Raw genomic sequence first — 24,469 nt, forward strand, 5'->3', positions numbered from 1 at the left:
TTTAGCGCCGGATGCATCCAGTTCAAGTTGACATAATAGAGCGTCTGCTGAGAGACTATCAACCGGCACGTTCTGGCGTATTCTGATATAGTGTTTAATGGCGTTCAGAGATGCTTCTAGTTTGAGGGGATAACGTCCCAATTCCGCCATTACGGCAAGATTGCAGGCGGATCTGGGAACGTATAAAGATTGTTTACAGAATTTTAAATGAGCTGCTTCGATAGGTGATGATTTTGGACTTTTGAATGATCCCCAAATTTCGGAGCCATACAACAATATTGGCTTTACACATGTGTCAAAAAGTTTGTTTCTTACAGATATTGTCGCGTTGGCTTTGTTTAGAGATTGATTGACTCCAAACAGTGCTTTTAGACCTTTGTTGTACAAGTGTTTGTTGTTTGCCTTGAACGTACCGGCAGCATTAACAACAATACCAAGGTAACAATAGTTTGTAACTATCTCTACTACATTGCTGTTGTACAAAAACTTACAGTCTTTTGGCAGACGGCCTCCCTTTGCAAAGACCACTACTTTGGTCTTCTTTAAGTTAACATTCAATTTCCATGTTTTACAATAAGTTTCTAATCTATCTAAAGATGTTTGTAGACCCCGTTTAGATTCAGAAAATATAACTAAGTCATCTGCGTATAACAGGCAAGATACTTTCTTATTATGTAATATGGGGGGGTTACAAGAATGATCATTAAACTCATTTGCTAAATCACTAATGTATAAATTAAATAGTGTTGGACTCAGGTTACAGCCTTGTCGAACCCCACAGTTAGTTACGAAAGTTTCGGTAAGACCGCGGTTAGTTTTGATACAATTTATTGTTTTGGAATACATGTCTTTGATAGTCATTAAAAATTTGCCTCCTATTCCAAGTTCAGTCAATTATAATATTATGGCTCTGTTTTGCGTGCCAAACAAAGTACACGAATACGTCAGAAACGCCATACCAGGAGAGAACGAAGCGTAGTGGCTTAAACTCCGTATGAGTTTTGTTTTATTTCAAATCACTATTAAGTAATACAGCGATAATTGACTTTAAAATGAAAAGTATTGCCTACAATACCAATTTGAAACTTAATGGTTGCGCTACTATAAACAGTGTTGATTTGTTTGATTTTGTTGCTTCTACAGTTCCTATCGGGGCAAAATGTCGTTAAGACTTGACTCACCATTGATGATTAATCTTTTTAATTGGCAAAGGATGGAACTCAATATTACTTGACAGCTTTTCAAACAACACTGATTACAATCCTAATACTGAAAGTGCAAACTCAAGAGTGTATCTTTGATGGTCATATGTGTTTTCTATTTGGGTAGCACTTCAGCGTTTTATTCAAATGATTTAGCTACCAACCAAGCTTCCGGAGTTTCATTTTTAAACGGATGGTTAAAAAAAACTGCTATTGGGGGTTTAGGGAAATGAACAATTGGGCATGTTATTGTGGTCGGTATCGCTCACTTGACGATTCAATCGGTGGTTATAAGAAATGACAAGGCCTTATGGCACAATATTCTTGTCGGGGTGTTTCTTTTCATGTTAGCAGTTAGCAGAAATCACTAATTAAAAAAAAAACTACGCTCAGAAAGACGATTATATTCGGGTTTCTGAGCACAAGTCACGTCATGTTTTTTAGGAAAAAATCTTATAAGCATAGCTACATATATTACCCCAAAATCCCAGATTTTCATATTTTTCGACGACCAGGAATACATTGTGTTCTATGGATTTTTTTTTATTTCTCATTTTAAGCACGATTTAGGGACAACTGTTACATTTATTTTAAGCCATCGATTCTTTTATTCTTCTTGCTTTCACGTTTAAACGAGTTTTTTCACATGTCATGTCGACCAAAACTGTGCATTGTGTTATTCATACAGGCGTAAAGAATCATTACTGTATTCAAGGTCACCCAAGGATACGACAGTAGCTTCGCTACATGTTACATATCCACCAAAAATGATACCTGACATGCACTGTCCAGGAAACTGTTTGTATCTATAGAATTTTTTTTATTTTTGCTGTTGCGAGGCAAATAGGCGGAACGGCTTGTTTTTGCCGGCTTATTGTAAGTGACCGCAGGTGACCCCCGAATAGAACGCGTTTTCGATCCATGCCATAACATGCAAGACGGATTTATTTAAACCTTGCTGCCAATACTATATAGTAACCGAAACCTCCTAAAAAATTGAAAACACTTGATTGTAATTTCGCTACATGTTCGGCAACATCTTTTTAAATACCAATAAGTACCATTTTATTAATCAAAGGAAGTATTCAAGTATTGTTATATATACATTGTAATCTGAAAGTCTTTATTTGCTTGCCCCAGTGTGTTACAATAACACTTATCTGCAAAAAAACTTAATAAAGTGGGTTCTTATACCTAACAGCATACTGACGTTTTAGAATATTTACCCTTAAGCAGAATATATGTCATGTAATCCATCTGCCAATATTTGATTAATACATTTTAATATTACACACAGTTCGTATTATTGGATCCGGTGTACTTTTATATATGTTGCTTAGACACGCTGATTTTTTCCCAAAATATTTGTACTGTAGTCATTTTTCCCCTTCCGTGGTATATGTATTAATCAATCTTTTTAAGAGCTAAGTCCACAAAGCAAAATTTTATTTCTATTGACATTGGCGATGTGGTTTACACAAGGGATTGTTATATATACAGGGCGATATTCCCCTAACAGTCAGACGGCAGGTAGGAACAGCGAACCACGGTCACCCGGCAAGACAGCGAGACGGTAAGTACATACAAGTTTGCTGTATGTAGTTTTCTAGACGACGTCGCACTGTGACAGTTGATTTCTATGACATATTGATTTCTATGGCCTAAAATATATGTTAATTGTGTGATATTCTGTCAGTCTCCATCGTTTTTTTCAAATCTACATATGACGGACATCTGTACTTTTGAGATACAGTCATAGTAATAGTTTTTTTCGACGTTTAGACAGGTGTTAGCGATTGAATGTTTTTTTTTGTAAATATAACGGCGTGGGGATTCCTGACTACCAGCCGAACTCCCTTCGTCTCCCCCTCGTAATGAAGAGGCCGGTCGGGAGCAAAGTCGACTCAGTTGGTGTTTGATCAGATCGGCTACCATTCAGCTGCGCTAGCCTAATATTACAAACTGTTAAAAATTTGGTTGTGGACGGGGGGGGGGGTTGAGCCAGTGTCGACTGCACTTTTAAAGTAGGTCAAGCGTTGTTGGGGGTTAAATCTAACTCAAATTTGATTCGATTCGTATGTCTGGTCAGACTGATCCCGAACTTCAGCCAACCGTGGATTCTTGTGTTTTAATGTTTGTCAGGGTCTTGAAATATCATTTTGTTCTGTTTCTTCCGACATTTGTAAGAGATCTAGGATCTTACAAATGCTCTGTGTACTTGAGTCGAACCTAATTGTTTCACGTCCGAGCTTAACATGACTATTTAGCATTGACTATGTCAACTATATGTATATTTTCTACTCTTAACAGAGGAATCGTCTTATTACTCTGGTACCGTAATATCAGCTGTTTTTAAACGATTTCTTACGCATTGGTCCAACGTGTCTGGTTTTTTTTTCAAAGTGTAATCATTTCCAAAATAAACATTTCAAAGAATTATAAATGGCCGAATCTAATATCAAGCTTGATTATTGTTCAATGGGACTTTATACACTAGCTTGAATATTTCTTATCCCATGATGTACACACTGATCGAGGAGGTTGACTTAATTTGATTTGATTTATTAGACTGTATAAACAGATATATACAGCCAGGACTGTCCAACTAGCCGGAGGCTATTATAAAGGGCTAGCCCTCACAAAAAGAACATAAACAATTCGGAACAGGTAACAGTTAACAGTGTCGGTTACACTTCAGATAAACATACTATTACATAACAGATGTGGCGGTCTAACGTTGACAAGCTATGCAATCTTGCCTAGTCCTCATGTGTTTACTATGATTACACTGTGTACTATATTTAAATGGTCAGGTTAACATACTATTACATAACAGATGTTACGGTCTTACGTTAACAAGCTATGAGATCCGGGCTAGTCGTCGTGCGTTTACTATAATTACATTGTGTACTATATTTACATTGTCAGGTTAACATATTATTGCATAACAGATGTTGCGGTCTAACGTTAACAAGCTATGGAATCTGGTCTAGTCGTCGTGCGTTTACTTTAATTAGATTTTGTTCTATATTTACATTGTTGACATACAATTATGTTGGACTCGTACAGTTAGTAGCTGCCATCGAATATTTGTTGTTGAGTAGTCTTCGGTGTTTGTTTTTGGAGGAGCCGACGGAGCGGGCTGTACGAGTATCGCTAAGAGCATTCCAGAGGGTTCAAGTCTGTTTAAAAGATTGGGGCGTCCCGATCGTTGTGCTAGGATAAAGCCATGAGACAAATTGTACCGCCTAGCTTGGAAGTTTTCATGATTTTTTTTTTACTTATGTCCTGAACTGCATGATTTAAGTCTTAGGGTGGTTATCGTGACGTTGCTTCTAATCACCTGAAGTACTAAATCCCTGTTATTAAAGCATTTCCAAATACGTTATGAAACTGATGGTCTCATTTGCTTAGTTATAGCTGGCGGTGTTCGATTTCTTCTTAATTACATCCTTTACCGGAATGCGGCACATCTATTCTTGTTTTACTGTGTCTATAAAAAAAAAAACTTCTAAATACTGTCAATAAACCGATTCAATTTTGGAAAATTGTAACTGGTCTTGCACCACAGTTTTTACAGGATCTTATTCCATCACGTACTCGTGATTGTGTCCCATACATACAACATTTCGCGCCAACTAGAACTTTTCGCCTATTGCTTATAAAAGTAAAAAGTATTTTTGAAATCATTATTACTCTTAACTATTTATTTGTGAAATAATCTTCCCCCGATATCCAAACCTTTCTCAGGATTGATATCTTTAACCCTAAACAGTGCACCTGGGGTCCGCGATATATATTCTGTAATATGTTTTTGTTTCTAAAGATTATTTCCTGAAATTTCAGGTAACTGTCACCCACAAAATTGCCCCTTAATACAGTGCAGAAAACTCTGTTTGCCCCATTTCTTTTAAATTTTCATATCTGATTTTCTTTGGGGTCCGCGCGGACCTAAGCTGGCCTTCGATCGTAATGGATACACTGGCGTTCTTATACATTACCTTATTTCCGTTTTTATTCGTTTTTATGCACTTGTCGCATGGCCACCAAATTTTCATAGAATGTTGTAGTAACAGAATTAAATTCTAACATCTTTGGTGTAATTATGACGTCATATGACATCAGAGCTAATAATTAGAGCGAAAGAAACTGCGCTGTTCATTAGCAAGAAGCCGCACTTTTACACCTACAAACCTGTAGTGCCTTTGGTGTAGTTCGAACTTTACTTACTGCACGGGTAGATTCTTGCAACTGATACATTAACAACTTGAATTCTTTTTTTATTATTCTGGTTTTCCCCACCTTGTAATTATGCATACATTTTGTCAGTGTGTTTTACACTCGTTTTATGTTTTTGAGTAGACTGTTTAATATACGCAACCTGCTTTTTGCCCAATACTCAATAAATATATGTCAATAAATAGACAATACTGTCATGTTTTACAACTATTATTGCTTTTGTTTAGTCATGGAACATCTTCTTCAAAAACATATATTGTGATGATAAAATTTCTTGCATTTTTAGTGATACTCCCTGTCAAGATGTTGTTCAGTACGCTTGTCTGCCTGGGCATTCTTGCTGTGATACCAAGTACACGGTTTGTACTCTCATAGTTATCATCAAACACTTGCATAACTCACACATATCGTAAAGTGTAAAATTGGACTTTGAGTCTATCATACACAAATATCCGTAAATATAGATTACAACAATGTGTATTTCGTACCAAGGTTCAAACCCGCGGGAGGGCTAGGGCAGTAATGTGAGAGTGTGGCACGGAATACACCGTGTTGTATTTAATGTATGCCATGCACATATGAGAAAACTCGTCTTTTAATGCAAAATGTGTCAAAATTCAGTGTCCCTTGCCAACAAAAACTTAACCAATGCCAATTTCCAAATGCGGAATTGTAAATCTAGAAAACGGTGTAAGCAGCTCACGCGAAACGTGCTGGGATTCATTTGGAAGCATGTTGTCCAAATAGAAATGATATAATTGTAATGTAGTTATAATTTTACTTGTAAAATTTAATAGTTTCAATTTTACTTCTAAAATTTAATTCACATTTAGCATGAAAGTTCATCTGTGTTGGTGCAAGCTAAGTCATTATGAAATAAAGAATTTTGAATTATAAAATAAAAATTTGGGTAAGTCCATTTCCATAGTCTACTTGTTGGAAGTTGAAGCTTTAGTCTTTATTTCCTAATGCACTTTCGTTTTCATCGCATTTGCTCCCATGTAAAGTACTTCTTTCACTGATGTTTTCCTTTTCAGATGTTCCACGTGTTTTGAACCGTACCGGTGTTCATACCGGCAAAGCTATGCTCATGGGTACTATGTTTCCTGTGGATTATTTTCCTCGTGTCATCGTTACAGGTGATGTTGTTGACTTTTTTGACAATTGCAATTTTTATTTGTCAAAATATGTTGGCCCTCAAAGGCAAGTTTCTTATTGCTAATCTATTATGATTGCGAAAGCTTGACATAAAAGTCGCCATGTACTACCACAAAATCACAATACTAGCATCGTATTCCTGTGGTTAGGCAGCATTCTCTTTGCTGTATTTTTTTTTGCCCGGTCGTACTAGTTTGAGTGTCTTTAGGGATGTCATCCATAAAATTAGGACAGTGTGACAAAATATAAGGACTGTTTAGATTTTACATAGAACATTTTGTTAAGTAATATTTGTAGAATGCTGTTTCATAAAAACCTTTTAAAAATCATGTTTTAGGACCTCATATCGCACGAGGTATAGGACGTGCCAACGCTGCTGCCCTGGATACGAAGGTACCGACTGTACAGGTACGCGCAATGTCTTTATCATAACATGCAAATAGACGATTTGATATAAAGCAGTAAATGTTGTAAGAGTGCTTTTACAGTTATTAGAACAGCATGATAAATATTTACTTTTTTTAGACTTATTAAATTTAGCTACATATGTATAGGACGAAGGCAATTCAAATCTTATTCTAGTGTGTGGAGAAAAGAAACTGTGAAAACAAGCCTAACTAATTCCACGATCTTATGCCTTCACTAAATGGCATTAATAACCTTTACGACTGTTTAGTCGGTCGAATTCCTTGCCCAGTTAATGACAGTCCTGTCTCTCAAAATAATTAAAGCTATTCTGTCATTTCAGAGAAATTAGGTCGGTAGATTTACAAAAAAAAGTACACTATGAATGTATATGTATGATATTTATAAGGGCGCACAAAACTAGTTTACTATGCTCTGGCTAAGACTTAAACATTGGCTGCTAGTTAAATACTCTTGTCTGTACTTGTCAAGTAAATACTACATTGAAAAGAGCGCAGTTTCTGACACAAAACTACCAAAGCTATAAGAGGTAGGAAAAAGACATTTCAAGTTGCAAAAACAGATGCAAGTAGGTACTTAAGTACAACAAGGACTTCATATACAAATATTTTGACAGGGCTAATCAGGTATTTAAATTGGAATAGAGTGGATTTTTCAAACTGAAAGTGGCAGATTGACTTGTCTTAGTAAAAGTATCTGCGTCGTTGTTAAATAGTGATACCAATACTTAAAGCGTCATTATATAGAAAATCGGTTTGATGGGTTTATGTAGTTATCGGGGTCAATTCACTATTTAAAGAAGTATCATAGTGGAGACATTCTTTTTAGGGGAGCTTTCTTATAATTTTTAATATTATTGTTTCAACGGGCAAAGAACCAACCTTTTGTAGTTTGAAAATTGCAAAATGTTTAATTTTCATTTTCTCTTAATTTATTGCAGTTACATCAAATTTTAAAATTTAATTCAAATTATAATGTTTTGGATTTCGCAAAAAATGTTTGTCAAAATATTTTCAAATCTACTTTTAAACTGATTTAGGCCATGTTGATTTGATTTAATGGATGACATCCGCGCGCGCATGAATTTTCGGCCGTTTCCAAAAAAAAAGTTTTAAACCATACTGTGAATCGTACAAAACGGTTGCAAAATGAGCAAAAATATGCCGTAAATTACAAAAAATAAAAAACTATACCAATGTCGTAGAATGCCAAGATCAAACAAAAAAAGACGAAATTGTAAAGAAATAAACTATAAGACTAGATTATTCACCAAACCATATTCTGTGTCATTTGTTAAGCCTTCAAAACCACGTAGCTTTCATAATGAAAACAACTTTTTTTTTTGGAAAAACTTTTTTTTTATTCGCACGCGCGCATCAGTTTTGGGGTTCCAGCAGGATGTCACCCATATAATCAAATCAACATGGCCTTATAGATGTGGATGAGTGCTTGGCAAACGGAGGACGAGGACAATGTGACCAGATCTGTACCAATGAGCCCGGCAGTTACCGCTGTTCTTGCAGGGTCGGATACCAGCTCGATGTGGACGGCGTCTCGTGTATTGGTTAGTATTGGATGTTGCTATGTACCTCATTAAAAGCCCCCTCTCTGGTATTCTTTTAGTTTATTGTCCGTACTTTTTAGATATCGTCTTGAAACCACAAGCATTTCAAAAATACAATTATTTTCACTAAAACACATTCATTTGTACAGTTTAAATGTTGAAGTAACATATGCTGTATTCCTTGTCAAATATCGACCTCTGCTTTTAATTTCACTAAATCAATTATTGCCTAGAATTGCCGCGAACATTGTATTACTTTTCCACACCATTTTGCTCATGCAAAATGGATTGTTCCAATCTTACCTTTAAAAAAAAGAACGCTTTATAACTAATGCTAAATGACTATTAGGTAAAAAAAGGGGAAAAAGGCTCATCAACTAAAAACCAGCTTTTATTGTTTAGTATTAGATGCTATACAAAATAATCCGGATCGAGCCGAAAAGATAGGTAACCGAATTGATCCGGTCAAATTTATGACAGTCCGGTTTGATTCGGCTTAATCAAGCCGGATCAAGTCGTTACCCGCTGTGTGATAACGCTCCTCCCTTAACTGGCTTCGTTAATAGGCTTTGAGACGTCATATTTCCCATCTTCACGGGGTTGAAATACGAACAGTGTGGACATTTTTACGATTGTCAGTCCCATACGTCTTTTTTCTACATACGTGTATATCAATAGCGCAGCATGAGTTACTGTTTCAAAAATAGGCAGACCCATATGTATATACAGTGTATGTGTTTTAGCATTATAATTAGGTACCAAATTGTATCTTATGTATGCAGATGTGAACGAATGCAGTACAGGCCTTCATGACTGTGACCAGAGGTGTTTCAACACTTACGGCGGGTTTTCATGTGGATGTAATGACGGGTTTTACCTCAATGACGATGGAAGGACTTGTTCAGGTATGGTTTATTTTTTATTTTATTTTATGCATGTATTGATGAAAGCATTTGTAAAATTTCGACATTCTAATAATCTACTTAATGGAGCACTGAGCATTTTGCAGAGATGGGTGGGTTTGTTGTTGTAGACGTTGTGCTGACCGATGACCGGGATTTCGGGACAGCCCACGTTGGAACCAACTAAAAACGTTTACATCCTTAGATCTGCCTTTGAAGTGAAAGACAGAATTGTGTAATCTATTAGCTAACTACTTTTTTCATCGCTGCAAAAACGAACATGGATAATGGCTAGTTTGGCAAACGGTCATTGTGTAATGATACAAGCGGTGGCTCTTACTTAAACAGAATAATTTTCATTTAATCAGATATGGTGCAAATGTACACTTCTAAAGTGATGTGGTCGGATAAAACATTTAGATACACATGCAGGCTTTACAATTAGCACAATTCTTTGTAAATGTTAATCTTTAAAATTCCACCTCTTGGAAATATTTTAAACATTTTTTTCAACATTATCAATCTTCCCATGCTATGTGACCCTTTCAGGTATTTCTGATGTCAAGAATGATAATTTCTCTTATTAGCAAACGGGCTGGTAAACCCAAGCCTTCTGTCCGGTTGGCCACGGACGTCCCGCTGCGCGAGCTTTTAACGTATTATATAAACTAAAGGCGCCAGTGGAGCCATCATTAGTACCTTGATTACAATCACTTTTTTTTCGAAATATTTTGAAATCTTACTGAGAAGATTTATTAATTCATAAATGAAATATTTTTATTGCGACTAAACCATAACAATTTCTTAAACATGTTACACCGATACTCACATGTTTAAACATTTTTCATAACATCATCATCTCTTTTATGAAAATTTTTGATTAATCATCACAATTTCAAATTTCTTCCGAAATGATTCGTATGTATACTTACTATAGTTCAAACAAAAATCTTAAATCCCTCGCGGTGACATGGAAACGAATCTATCTATCAATGGCATAGTAAAATGGATTCAAAGCATAAGGGTTCCATATTAAAAAAAATGTACTCTCCAAGCAGAGGTTGTGAGGGACTGATGGCTAGCTTTTTATATATGGCCCTTTTTTGTCTTTTTTTACCGGCGACCTTCTCTGGCTAATGGATACTGCCCCCGAAAGGGATCTGCTTGGAGATTAATAAAATTCAAGAAAACATTTGATTACAAAACGTTATACTGATTACAACCAGAATAACAAGGAAGCTGTGGTAACATTTTATGGATTTCAAGTTAATTTTACTTTTTATTAAGACAGCAAAAACGTAAAAACATACAAAATGTCGAACTCAAGTTTAAATGAACTTATATTAACGGCGCCATCTACACAAAATAATTAAACAAATAATAAACAGATATTCAAAATAGAAACAAGCCAATTGGGGTTTAGTAAAAGGAATTTAACGAGCGCTGTTAATTTTATAGTTGTCTTTTGGATCGCATACATTGTGCCTGTCTGCGGTCAATTTTATTTTTTGGGTGTGTTGAGCTGAATATCTGATAATTGTTAATTAACTTCAGAATTCTATAACATCTTAATTTAACAAATATTTAAATATTATTTGTGCCTTCAAAAATAGATGATGACGACTGCTTCCCTGGAGCTTGTGATAACGGAGGAACGTGTGTTGACGGGAATCATACCTTCTCCTGTGTGTGCGTACCTGGTTTCAAGGGAGAAAGATGCCAAACAGGTGCAAAACATTATTTCACAATTTAATATATTGTAATGAAATTTCAGACTACCGTTGATTTGTGATGATATCATACAGTGACATCATTTAGAGATAAAATTTCTTGACATATTTTAATGTGTCAATGCTTAAGTTAGACCAATGACAGGAAAATCGTTCTGAAAACCACAAAGTGAGTCTATAAAGCAAAAACAAAACACGGCGGTCTGCCCCTACGGCATTCTTTCCCATTGCTGGGGGCGTTCGAAAAAGTATCGGGTTACAAGACGCAATTTTGGGTAAAACATTTGAAAATAAACAAATCTGTATCGAAGGGAAAATTTAGTTGCAATAAAATTATTGTCTTTACATACATTCAATGGTGATTTTTGCGCTAAATGAATTATTTTTTTCGAATTTCGTTAAAAAAGCCGATAATTTTCGGGATTTCGCTGCGCCATATTTTCGCCAATCACCAAGCAAACCTGGCGACACATATTACGCAAGATCACTGATTTTTATATTTTTCGACGACTAGGAATTAGATGAAAAATCGTGCTTTAAAGATTTTTTAATTTCTAATTTTTAGTTTAGTTTTGTCGACAGATAGGTGGAAAAATATAATTTTTTTTGCTTTCTTCGCACTCAATTACCCATAATTCAAAATAGAGCACATTTTTTAAAAATCCCTAAAGCACGATTGTCGGGAAAGCCGTTACAGTCATTTTGAGCCGTAAATAGGGTATGTTTGACTCTCCATGCTTTCAGGTTTGAACGAGATATGTCTTATCGCCCGAAAGTGTGCATCGTCTTATTCATACAGGCGTAAAGAATCATTACAGTATTCAAGGTCACCCAAGGATACGACAGTAGCTTCGGCACATGTTACATATCCACAAAAATGATAGCGGACATGTACTGTCCAGGAAACTATTTGTATATATAGACACGAGTTGTTTTTTTTTTTAATCTGTTGCGAAGCACTCAGGCAGAAGGGCTTGTTTTGCCGCTCTATTGCCAATGACCGCAGGTGACCCCGAAATAGAACGCGGGTTCGATTTGAATTGCCCAGATCGAACACGATCGAACACAGTTCGGATTCTATGAATTGTGTGAACTTTGCAGCCCAGATTTTACCACCATGAAAATTGGATGTTTCTTGAAAAACTGACTCGAAACATTTACAGATTTTTTTCGTAACTACTTTTCCCTAGCGCCCTGCAGCGAAGATTACGACCCTCCCCTGAACGGTGGCAAAGCCTGTTCAGTGACGGACGACACGACAGGAGCCATGTTCTGTACTGTCTACTGTCGGAACGACAGAGACTTCGCCATACAACCTGCCCAGGCGTACACGTGTCGGGCCGACGGAGTCTGGTTTGCTGATGGTCTCCCGATGGAGAGCCAGGATAAACCTTGGCCAGATTGCACAAGTATGTGACTAATGTAATGGTCACCTTTATTCTTGGGTGTCAGTCACTTGGCCCGACCTTAGCGACGGGTGTTATCCGTCATGTTGGTGTTCCTACAACCTCGCGTAGCCTACGCGCTATATACATGGTTCATTGTTTTGTAGCTGGTTGCGGGTCAAAAAAGTGGTAAACACAGTGTATCTTTTCAATGTGTGCCAAGATGATTACAAATCAAGGAAAGGACCAGGAAAAACTGACCGAAAAACATCGCAGATTGTGGATTTTTGCGATCAGCCGCGGGGGTACGGCCACAGAAATATCCCGAGATTGTGGCGAGTTACTATCGCCACAGACTCTGGGCAAGCTTCACCCGCCTTGGTCCGACACAATGTTGCCTGGGTCCCTACTAAAACCTAACCTTGGAAGAAAGAAGTACAGAGATTGGGACGAAAGCAAAGAACAGAAGTAGGGGCAAGGGGCGAAAGGGCGAGAGAACGCAACAAAGCGGCGGGCCGCGGAACAGCCCGGTCTGGCGGCTTGACCGGACGGGGCTTCTGACGCCAAAAGCCGCCCGACGCCACACAATGCTGCTGGATATCGCGTACGTGATCTTCCCTACACCGAGGTCAGAAATGTTCCTGTACATGCAGAAATGGCACCCAGGAATTTCCATTAAACACCGACTAAACAATAGTTTACACGGTGCAAGTGAATTTATTTTGATACACGTGGCAGTGACTGACTCAATTTGAGCGTAAGTGCTAAAACTCCGAGTTCACCCTGACAGCCCAACAGAATTACCAATCTTAGCCCTGAAATGCCGTTAAGATTCTGCTTATCATGATACCCTAATATTCTAATGTGAATGTTTACAAGCTAATTCATGCATAGGTTGTGAGAGGTTACCCAAAAACTTTTTTTCACGGCAAAACTACAACTACGGGTACGTAAACAAAATTATGCCCGGAGGCTCCCCTCCCAACGCCGATGATTTACCCCCGCAAACTCGAGGCTGCCAACAAAATTCAACAAAATTTCTGTCCACAGGGATGACAAGCCGTCATGTGAAATTCTATCTAATGGGGTTCCAACAGAGACAGGAGTACTTTTGGTGCTTGAAAAAATATTCATGAACTCCAGTTTGTCAGCGGCGAAACCGAAGGGGCTAGATGAAATTACACAACAAACAAAGCCGCCCGCGGGCATGAATCAAACTGACATTTTTCATTATTACACACAGAACCCATAATTTTGAAACAGCAACCAATAGTAAAACAAGGATTTACATTACCAAGAAAAGGTGAAACTTAGGCTTACCATAATTTGATTGTGGATAACCCGTCCGCTCCACTCGAAATTGTTGTTTACCATTCCGCTACGCGAGCGAGTCACAAGTTGTCGCGAGAAGGAATCAGACACACGGGTGACCCGCGCACAGAGAACTGTCCAAAACACACTTCCCAGAACCTCTCTCTCTCTCTCTCTTAATTCATTTATTGAGAAAAAATTAGACTAGAGTGACCAACATACGGATCCTGTCCACTGTACGTAGGACTGTGTAGGAGATACTAGTAACGTTAGTCTTTGAAGTTCGTTCACACATACGCAAGTTTTGTCGTCCTATATCCTTTGTCATCGTATCTTTTGACTTCCTATCCTCTCAAAAATGTCCAATTTCATTGAAAACCTTGTCATCTGTCAACCATCAAAGACTGCAGAATTATCGTGTGGCTGTTAACTACTTGTATGGCTTCGGTGCCAACGTCTTGACACTGCATAGCACTACACCGAGGAACACCAACATGGCGGCCGCCTGTATTACGCAAGCCCCGTGACGTCACGTGAAAGCCGAGAATACATTATACACAGTGGTAAATCATGTAAGCTGAATGGCCATCAAAATCTGTTAATTACCATTTTTATGAAATACCTGTAATAGGAAGCAGTATATAAGTGGACTAAGAACATCTACAACAATTATTTCATCATGAAATAAGACATGAAAATGAAGCTTATTTGTTTTAAGATATATATCTTTTTTAGAATTTGTTTTAATTCATACATACGTAAGAGCAATACAAGCAAACATTACAAAACACGAAAAAAAGGAAAAAAAGATTAACGTCCAGGGTAAGGGAAAATTCATGGAGGCGTATTTGATAACCCCCAGCCCTTTATCATGTTCTTACATTATTAAACGTATCAAATTGAGTTTGGATTCTGAAGTAAATTACAATTGATGACAAAAGAAATAGCAAAACAATAAACTGATGTATCAAATAAATCAAAATAATTAAAATTGGCGATGAATATAATGAATTAATAATGAGGTCAAATAAATTAAAAATTTGGCAATTGCTTTGCCACATTCACAGGAAGTCATCGTCCAGGACGACCTCACATGCTGGCAGAGGTTCACTACATCTCAGGCGCCGACTGTCCCAGCAGCATGGTTGAAATCCTCTCCGAATTCCAACGACTCTTTGATAGTAGTATGCAGTCGTCCCAACCAGGTGTAACAATCACAGTAGGGAACGTTGAAGTGGAGTGTGGAGGAAACATAAGGCAAACTACTACAACAAAATGGAGAAACGTTATCTCAAAACCCAAACGATCTGCAAACGGTTTCACGGTAAGGTTCAAGGTGGTTGCCAGCAGCTCATTGGCACCTGAAAATATCACCCAGAATGAGCAAAATACCCTCGTATATGCCCTGGACGATATCTACTTTGATATCGAAGACAAGGTTGCAAACCAGGAGTTCGACTTGACAATCAACGGACAACAAGCATCTGTCGACACAGTGAACATCGGGTTTGCGGAGTTCAACCTCAACTGCACCCAGGGGCAACTGAGTTTTCAAGACACTTTTGAGGCGTATTGTCGTGAGTTAAACGATTTGATCTTGACGACCTTTTTTAATCCCGTTAAATCTTAATAATGTATTCCTGTTTATGTTTGTACTAACACTTACTTAACAGGTATAAGACATGAAGTATTTTTTTTGTTTGTTTTGGAACATTTTTATTTGTTCTCTAAACTCCAAATGTTCGACTCAAATGCTTTGGTATTATCACTCAGTCCCCTCAATCTTCGCGAGAGAATTTCCAAGAATATGTCACTTTATGCCGTTGTGACGTTGTTCCCAGGCCATTACTGATGTGACATAAGCTCTGTCAATATTCCAGTGTTTCAAAAGAACGAAGTAAGATGCACAAATGTACTAGATACACGAAAAATAAATTTTACCAACATAGGACTCTGAAATTGAACGTTCGTTAAAAACTGTTGATTTATTTTCATGGCATATTTATTATGATGCTCCCGGGCAAACAGTATCATTAAAGGAGTTTGAAAATAATCTAAACATGGATATTTCTTGAGAGGTGTAGAAATGTCATCTACAATAATCCGAGCTAGAGTACAAATTGACTTTTCAACAATATGAGTTTTAAGCTATAAATTAAAATTAATTAAAAGTAACTTTCTTGCTAAAATGTTTTAATTGCATTTGTTATGTAACGTATTTCAACAGAGAATACAAAAAGAATATTGCATGATAAAACTGCATGATAATAATAACCACCCGTATTCCAGTTGACTGTCCATCCGGCACGTTCCATGACCTGACTACGGACACCTGTGAGTACTGCCCTGTTGGTGAGTACCAGGACCAGCCGGTACAGACGGACTGTAAACAATGTCCTCACGGCACCTGGTCCGTGTTCACTGGTGCAAAGGAGGAGGCCCAGTGCATGTCAGGTAAAGCGTTGTCTATCAATTGTATATTTAATCTGCAATAATAAATAATAAATAAGAATAAATATGCATAATAAATAAGAAAATACTGTTATTCTGTGGTAGTAAATGGTATTTTTTATTTTATTCAGCTTATGCAAATTATTTACATAATTCACTACCAATCTTTAAACTAAATTTTATATTTTTTGTCTGGGTATTTGCACCTGGAAATAAATATCATTTGAGGATATCAAACACCTCAGCTTTACTATAAATGCTATGATTCTTTTAATAAGGATTTCCTCTTGTTTATTTTTTTTTTCATTGGTGATAACATCGTTATTTTAACACAAGTTCACAACATAATTTAGTATGCCTCGGCAAAGACGACCTGTGCTCCAGCTGTGCTCACGTCAAGGGGCAACTGACCTGCAAGGTAAGACGCTCTTGACGCACAAAAACAAAACACTTGCTAAGTCTTTAATAATATTTTTTTTTAATTAACACCGATTAGCAAAGAGACTGGTGTGTTACGCCGAAAGGCGGTTATACCGGCTATACAGACACAGAGACATACATTTCCTTAGACACAAAAGACGACTTTTCTATTAAAAAAGTATTTCAATTAAGTTTCATCTGCCAATTGTTTTGGTGCATGGATTCAAAGACAAAACATTTATGTTTAAAGACTGTTCTTACCAAATGAAAAAAAAATATTTTGTTCATCATCCATTTTTACTTCAGTGTGAAGTTGGCTGGGCCGGATCCCAAGACGGACTTACCTGTGGACTTGACGGTGATCAAGATGGTTATCCAGATGTACACCTGCCTTGTAATGACACCAAGTGCAACAAGGTATGCATAGAGCTAATAACAATAATCAAAGAGAAGTGTCAAAGGGACATCCAGAGGGGCACCTCCTCCTAGGATAGACTGAACCGAATAACAATGTTAATCTGACGAAACAGTCATAGAGTACTTGCCCATGGTATGGATATAATGTTTTCTATTTCTTGTTTTAGGACAACTGCCCGGGTATCCCTAACAGTGGACAAGAGAACACAGATGGGGATGAGATGGGAGACGCCTGTGATGACGACATGGACAACGATGGGTTCCTTAATGCCGTGGTATAGTATAAAAACATAATGCTAACCATTGCCATCGAAATTTCGTTGAACTGCATTCTTATGTGCCCATGACAACGGTATAAATAATCTTATTTTAGGACGTAGCTTGATTTAATCTAACAGGGAGCGAGTGATTTGTATATTAACCTGCGTATATGTATCTATAATCGTTTTTACATATTATTCAAAATTGACCCTAAACACCATACCTGTAACACGACCTTAACTGTTATATAACATATATATATATATAATGCCCTTTGTTCGGTTTACAAAATGGAGTGTTTCTACTTTAATTAAGCTTAAAAGTTTGTTTCCAAAAACTCATCAACGTTTTACAGATTGTAATCATGTTATCAATACCATATCTAGCTGTCTTTAAAAAAACTTTTTGTGTTTAAAAATATAGAAACCCTCTTGGCGGCATTTTTATAAAGTTCCAATCTAAAGGGATTTTTTTTGGAATTGCTAGAAATGTATATAATGCTTTTTACTTCGGAGCACGTAACATTTATTGTAAGAAGGTCTGTTCTCAAACTTATGAACAAATATTCCCTGTATTTTGTTTTGATAACCCAGTAAAGGCAAATCTGAAAAAAAAAACTAAAGCTTTTTCCGTTAATCCTTAAAGGACAATTGCCCACTGCTAGTAAACGGTGACCAGACGGACAGTGACGGTGATGGAGTGGGTGACGTGTGTGACAACTGTCCCACGGACATCAACACTGACCAACGGGACACTGACGGGGACGGTGTGGGGGATGTGTGTGACAGTGATGCCGATAGTGACGGTAAGTTTGATTTCAGCAAAACACAAGTCCCGTTAATATGTTCACATTTACAGACAGAAAAAAATCGTTTATGTTTTGTTTCTTCTTTTTCATTTTACCCTTTTTTCCTACACACGGCGTCAATATCATGGACCAGATGTCTATCACCAGGGTATATGGTGCTGTAACTGACATTGTGTAGAGGGTCAGAGCTGGAGGGCCTTGTCACGATTATATAAGTGTCTTACATTAAATAATAGTAATTTGTCAGGCCAGACGATGTTTTGCTTTGCAAACGTTACTCTTAGTTTCTGCGATCCTTTGTTTCCAAAAAAAAAATGAATCATTGTGTTAACTAGTCGCGTACGTATACACACGACACAAAAAATAAATCATTGGCAACTTGGGCAAGTGACTTCATTGGTTAATTATAGGTATAACATCCCTTATATGAACAAAGGACTCAATTGCTAAGTATATTAAATTAAAATTGGGGACTTCACTGATTAATTACAGGTATAACATTCCTTTTATGAACAAAGGATTCGATTACTAAATATATTGCTATTCATTAGTTTGCTTTTTATCAAATGTTAAATCACATTCCAGCTTTTTACGAAATCAAATAAATGTAGATGGTATGTGTTTTAGGGATTCTTGACAACCAGGACAACTGTCCGTTCGTGGCTAATGCTCTACAGGAAGATTCTGACGGAGACGGGGTCGGAGATGTCTGTGACAACTGTCCGGTGGTCGCAAACGTGGATCAGGTTAGTCAAAATGGCCTACTAACTCCCGTATTGCGTGGGTAAACATTAGAAAAATTATAGGCATGGTGTTTAGAAGAATTGTGATTTAACTGCCTATGGTTATCAGAACGTGAGAATTTAAAATCTTTCTTGCTGTCATTATTATAATGATAACATTAACATTTGCTTCCATCATGTCCAGTTTGACCTGGATGAAAATTCCATCGGCGACGCCTGCACCGACAATGTCGACAGGTAGGGTTATCATTACGCTGAAACGTTACTTGTTCTGTCATGTAGAAAAAAGATCCACCCATCTTAATCTTCGACGATAGTTATTTTACCAAAAAAAACTTAAATGCTCCCCATTTGACAGCGATGCAGATGGGATCCCGAACTCCTCTGACAACTGCCCTGACATCCCCAACAGTCAACAACTGGATACGGACAAGGATGGAGCAGGTACAGGTTACCTGAATTCATCTGTAAAAACATTTTTTATCACTTAAGCAAACATGCGTCGTATTACTAAACTACCTTTCTTTTCAGCATAGGTGATTTGCTTATTCCATCGACGAATTGTACAGTCTTGTAGGATTCCTGTGTCTGTTAAAAAAAGCAACGCAATGTTACCCTATTGTAAAAAATGCGCTGTACATATAACAATTGAAATATGTAACTAATTTCTCTATTAATCAATGCTAAAATAGATGCATCATTGCTATATGTACAGCAAATTATTGTCTATGGTTGTATTTAACCAGCCTGTTGGTTACAGGTGATCTTTGTGACGATGATGACGATGGAGATACCATATTGGATGACGTGGACACGTGTCGTCTCGTTCCCAACCTGGACAATGAAGACTTTGACGGTGAGAGGATTTCTACTATTAATTTGAAAATTATGGCATTGTTGTCTAATACCATAAACATCTATGAATGCCTCCTCACCTGTTTTAGTACTGACAGCAATGCTACCAGGTTTTTTTTTATTCCAACATTTCATGACTAGACATGGTGACGGCAAACTCAATTTATATCAACTTATTTTATGCCTTTATCAACGCAGATAAAAGATAAATACGGAACAAGACAATACTCATTTCACATGTCCCTCATGCCAAGAAAGTGTTGAAGATGAATATCATTTCGTAATGACCTGTCCTACATATACTTTAGATAGACAATAATTAATGAAAATGATCACATGTGAAACTGGTAAACTTCTCCCAAAGACAAACATAGACATTTTCAATCTACTTATGTCGTGCCCCGACTCCATATCTACGTACCTAGGCCAATATATATGTAGTGCATTACAAAAGAGAGAAAGTATTGTAACAGATAGTAACGCCTAACTCACACCATGTCATACGCCATTTACGTTCATATTCCTGTAGTAATACTAGTAGTCTCTTAAAATAGACTTGATTGTATTGATCACATTGTTATTGATGCCATACATTTTACCAAGTACAACTGTCGAGCAATAAAGTTCAGTTCAGTATTTACACCTGGGATAACTGAGGGAAGTCGACGTGTAAAGTGCCTTTCCCAAGGGCACAAAATCGGTGGCATGTTAGGACTCGAACCCGGGACCTCTTGGTTCCGAGTCGTGCACTCTGCCGCTACGTCACAAGACCCCACCATGTGTTGTTTCAGGAGATGGAGTAGGTGACGTCTGTACCGGTGATTTTGACATGGACGGCGTGCCTGACGCTGATGACGTGTGTCCTGAGAGTGGGGTCATCGCCCGTTCGGACTTCAGGAACTACCAAACCGTCAACCTGGCCGGTCCTGGTAGCCAACAACCCGATCCGGTTTGGGAGTTCCTTAATGAGGTATTCTTTATTTAAAAAAAATCTATAGTCTATTCTGTATTTCATTTAGGTATTTTTAAAGTATGTAACTTATTGCTACCGGTTGAGGTCAGCTTTAAACAAAAAAGGATCAGTATCATCTTTAAGCAGCTAACATACCAAGACATAGCATGAACAAAACATAAGACAAGAAAAGACATAGCATATTTACCAACGAATTGAGATTTTGGAAATACATCATCAGACCAATCTGCACTTACTACCGGTATGAACAAAAAAAAATTACATAATTTGATTAATCCATAATAGCTATTATGTAAGTGCAAATACCATGGATTTTACGCATTGTATTTTTTGCTAGAAACTTTAATGAAATAAATTTGGTATATGTCGCAGGGAACTGAAGTAGTCCAGAAAGCAAACAGTGGCCCAGGCCTTGTACTGGGTAAGTATCACATTATATTAAAAACAAATAGTAGAGTATTGGATACCGATTAACTTAACATCCATGTATTATGCACAGTGATAAGTTTAATTTCTTTACTGTGAGTTAATGACCTTGGGCCTAAGAGTAACAATGTCCTATGTCCTATCAATGATAACGAAGACCATTTTTGTCTAAGGTCCTGACAACTTCGGCAACCTGGACTACCGTGGAACCTTCTTTGTGAACACCCAGGTTGATGACGACTTTGTGGGTTTCGTCTTCAGCTATCAGAGCAACTCTCGGTTCTACCTGATGTCCTGGAAACAGGCAGGGGACAGCAGCGGTGGACAGGCGGGGGTACAGCTGAAGGTAGACCTTTCTTTTTCAAATGTCTGAAGTGAATTGTTAATTGCAACCTGGGCTTGTGACATATATAAAACTGTTTTACGGTAGGACGTCTTTTTACATATTAAAGAGCATCTATTATGACGCTACACTAATTATGGTTTGTATCGCCGCGCTGATTGTTACAAAGGAATTAGGGTAAACGATTTTGTTTCTACCATTATAATCAATTAAGATGCTTACCATACTGATTTGCCATAATATGAACGATTCCAATGTACCTGCTAGATATCAGAATTGAGGGACGCAAACTAAGATCTTGTTTGTCACTAGTTTGTGGATTCGACTACCGGACCTGGTGACGACCTGTCCCTGGCTCTTTGGAAGGGTGAGGAGGTTCCGGGACAGGTAAGTTATTGTTTTGGCCTGAATGGTAATTACTGCTGTTACTGCTATATATAATCATGACCCATAATAAGAGCTTAAGAACCCAAAAAATGGAAAGTAAGATGTGCAACCTATTCAAAATGTAGTAAATTCCTGAAGCTCATGCTTGGATCAATAATACAATGCAATTAAGCGTGGTTATTCGTTTAAAGCACTGGATACGGGTAATAGTGTGGCTGTTGTTAACGCTGTATTAGATTACTTATTTTGAAACAAGTACTAACTGCCCTACACCTAGAAGGAGGCAGTGTTTATTTTTCAGTATCAAGTTCATTTTCGCATTATGCTTTTTGAGAACATTTTCCTTTTTGAACCTCAGACCAAACTGCTGTGGGAGGATCCCAGCAAAGTGGGCTGGAGCTACAACACCGCCTACCGCTGGGAGCTGAAGCACCGGGTGGACATCGGGCTTATCAGGTAACCTGCTAATGTTGTCATCATCACCATAAGTCTTTCCTTGAACTTGTTACATTAGGTCCTCTGAATTGTCATATATTTAAAAGTGTTTCCCCGTCCTTTTTTTTTCCAGAATATAACTGCTGGCGCTAATACTTACATGCACATCTTCCCTGTGTTAATAAAAGTTTTATTGCAAATACTTGCCCAAGGGCTGATTGCAGTTACAAACAACATAGAAAGAAAATGCAGTGGTATGTGAGACTATATCTACTTCTAACATTATACTATATTCTACAACATGACATGACACTAGTTTTACTGGATTTGACTTCTTCTTTTTAGGCAATGCAAGACGAATTTACCCACTCCTTCTATAATATGTGGGTTCTCTGATTTTAGTAGTTAAATTGTTTTTTGTGGTAAGGAATGGTGGGGAAGCAAGGCAGCATTTTGGACACGGTGGTAAATAATTGATTTCTAATGTCGTCATAAAATGGACAGTTAGAGATGAAATGAATTTCGTATTCCACTGCATTTGAGGAGCAATATTTACAAATTCTCTTCGACACAGGTTAATGCTGGGGTCATAAATCCCATACGGGGCCCGGCTGGGCAGCTTTTGGGAACGAAAACTACGATTCAGAATACAAAAACATCGAAAAGTTCTTGATAATAATCATGGGCTCTATTTCTCTATCTTCTTGATAAGAATAGTCAATTTTTCATTCGTACAAACAGCCCGGTCGGGCCCCGGTTTGGAAATGTGACCTAAGCATAAAGTCAGATTGCCGTATGTCTGTCCGTGCAGGTTCCGGCTGTACTCCGGCAGTCTCCTTGTGGTGGACTCCGGTGACGTTCTGGACGCCTCTCTCCGCGGAGGCCGCCTGGGGGTGTACTGTTACTCCCAGGAGAACGTCATCTGGTCTGATCTCGTCACCAAGTGCGATGGTAAGAAACATTCCATGCCTGATAGAAAAGCATGCAGGAAATAGAACGTTTAACCCTCAATCACCCGAACGGGGTCTATTTCGACCCCAGGCATATATTATTATGCGTTCATTCGAAAAAAAATTCCTCCCGTGACTTTGTCGACAAACCTCTTCTACAAGTCCTCCTACATTTTTTTGGAAATCGGCACAAATTTGTAAAAAATAACAACGGAAGTCTTATGTAAGACCGTCTGGGGTCCAAACAAACCCCAGCCATGTATTTGCACTTTCCTACACACAATATTGTTCGGATGTCCTCAATATGTCTTTATCTAAGCATTATTGCTTTAATATTATGCAGTTTGCCAAGTAACCTCAACCTCAGGAATTAGGTCATCAGGTTTTTCAATTTGACAATCATATGAGGTCAAAGGTCAACCCCATGTTCATGCCTGCAGGCCTAATCCTATTTTTGCATAAATTATGATAATGAGTTGGAATTTTTAAACACTTAATTATGCCAAAATATCCATCTTACTATGTTTATCCAATATATGTGCAAAGATCACTGAAAGAATGCAAAAAGGAATATAAATTTGAAAGAAACCAAACGGGGTCCATTTGGACCCCGTTCGGGTTTTAAAGTTACAAAAAAAGTCCGGGTGTTTGAGGGTTAACTTAATCCTTTTAACGAACTAAAATAAATATTCCTTGAGAAAACTTGTAAAAGGTATATAACTTTGCTTTGTTTTATTGTATGTCTTTTTTTTCTTTATGCATTTTTCATCATATGCACTAATGGTCCTCAGTAATTGTGTACTAAATGTGGGTGCAGGGTATATTGCGTGCTTATCTAGTATGTTTCCTTTCTTCTTGCAGGTAGCTCTTCATCCACCTAATTGGAGGATATTATCGTAACAGGACTACAGAAACCCGTTTGAAGCCCGTGATTTCTATCAGCTTTTGTAATCTTTGCCTACAGGCAATACCAATCTAGGTACTCCATACCTTAAAGGCTAATCATTGTGGTAGAATACATGCGTAGCAACGTAGGCTCCTTTACACAAGGAGGTAAAACATATACTCAAGAAAGTACACAAT

The 24,469-nt window shown here is 37.6% G+C and overlaps 1 protein-coding gene across 1 annotated transcript; it reads left to right on the top strand.

Moving 5' to 3' along the window:
• The first annotated feature begins 2,732 nt into the window (after positions 1 to 2,732).
• On the top strand, positions 2,733 to 24,418 carry LOC109474168 (cartilage oligomeric matrix protein-like). The gene is made up of 25 exons (XM_019774421.1): positions 2,733 to 2,775; positions 5,728 to 5,800; positions 6,479 to 6,580; positions 6,937 to 7,007; positions 8,461 to 8,589; positions 9,372 to 9,494; positions 11,105 to 11,218; positions 12,412 to 12,630; positions 14,985 to 15,494; positions 16,207 to 16,371; positions 16,722 to 16,786; positions 17,095 to 17,205; positions 17,373 to 17,480; positions 18,112 to 18,271; positions 18,902 to 19,020; positions 19,202 to 19,254; positions 19,376 to 19,461; positions 19,778 to 19,873; positions 20,664 to 20,842; positions 21,218 to 21,266; positions 21,445 to 21,617; positions 21,927 to 22,001; positions 22,360 to 22,457; positions 23,248 to 23,387; positions 24,248 to 24,418. The coding sequence occupies exons 2-25, from the start codon at positions 5,745 to 5,747 to the stop codon at positions 24,265 to 24,267; spliced, it is 3,021 nt and encodes a 1,006-aa protein (XP_019629980.1). The 5' UTR covers positions 2,733 to 2,775; positions 5,728 to 5,744; the 3' UTR covers positions 24,268 to 24,418.
• Positions 24,419 to 24,469: the final 51 nt, after the last annotated feature.

The sequence above is a fragment of the Branchiostoma belcheri genome, unplaced genomic scaffold (assembly GCF_001625305.1).
Source record: "Branchiostoma belcheri isolate BF01 breed outbred unplaced genomic scaffold, Haploidv18h27 scaffold101, whole genome shotgun sequence".
Lineage (NCBI taxonomy): Eukaryota > Metazoa > Chordata > Leptocardii > Amphioxiformes > Branchiostomatidae > Branchiostoma > Branchiostoma belcheri.

Bases quoted from the DNA above. Each gene is read 5' to 3' on its own strand.
- LOC109474168 (XM_019774421.1), top strand. From the start codon at position 5,745: ATGTTGTTCAGTACGCTTGTCTGCCTGGGCATTCTTGCTGTGATACCA. The intron at 20,843-21,217 runs GTATTCTTTATT...TATATGTCGCAG, and splicing joins TTTGGGAGTTCCTTAATGAG to GGAACTGAAGTAGTCCAGAA. The intron at 21,618-21,926 runs GTAGACCTTTCT...GTTTGTCACTAG, and splicing joins AGGCGGGGGTACAGCTGAAG to TTTGTGGATTCGACTACCGG.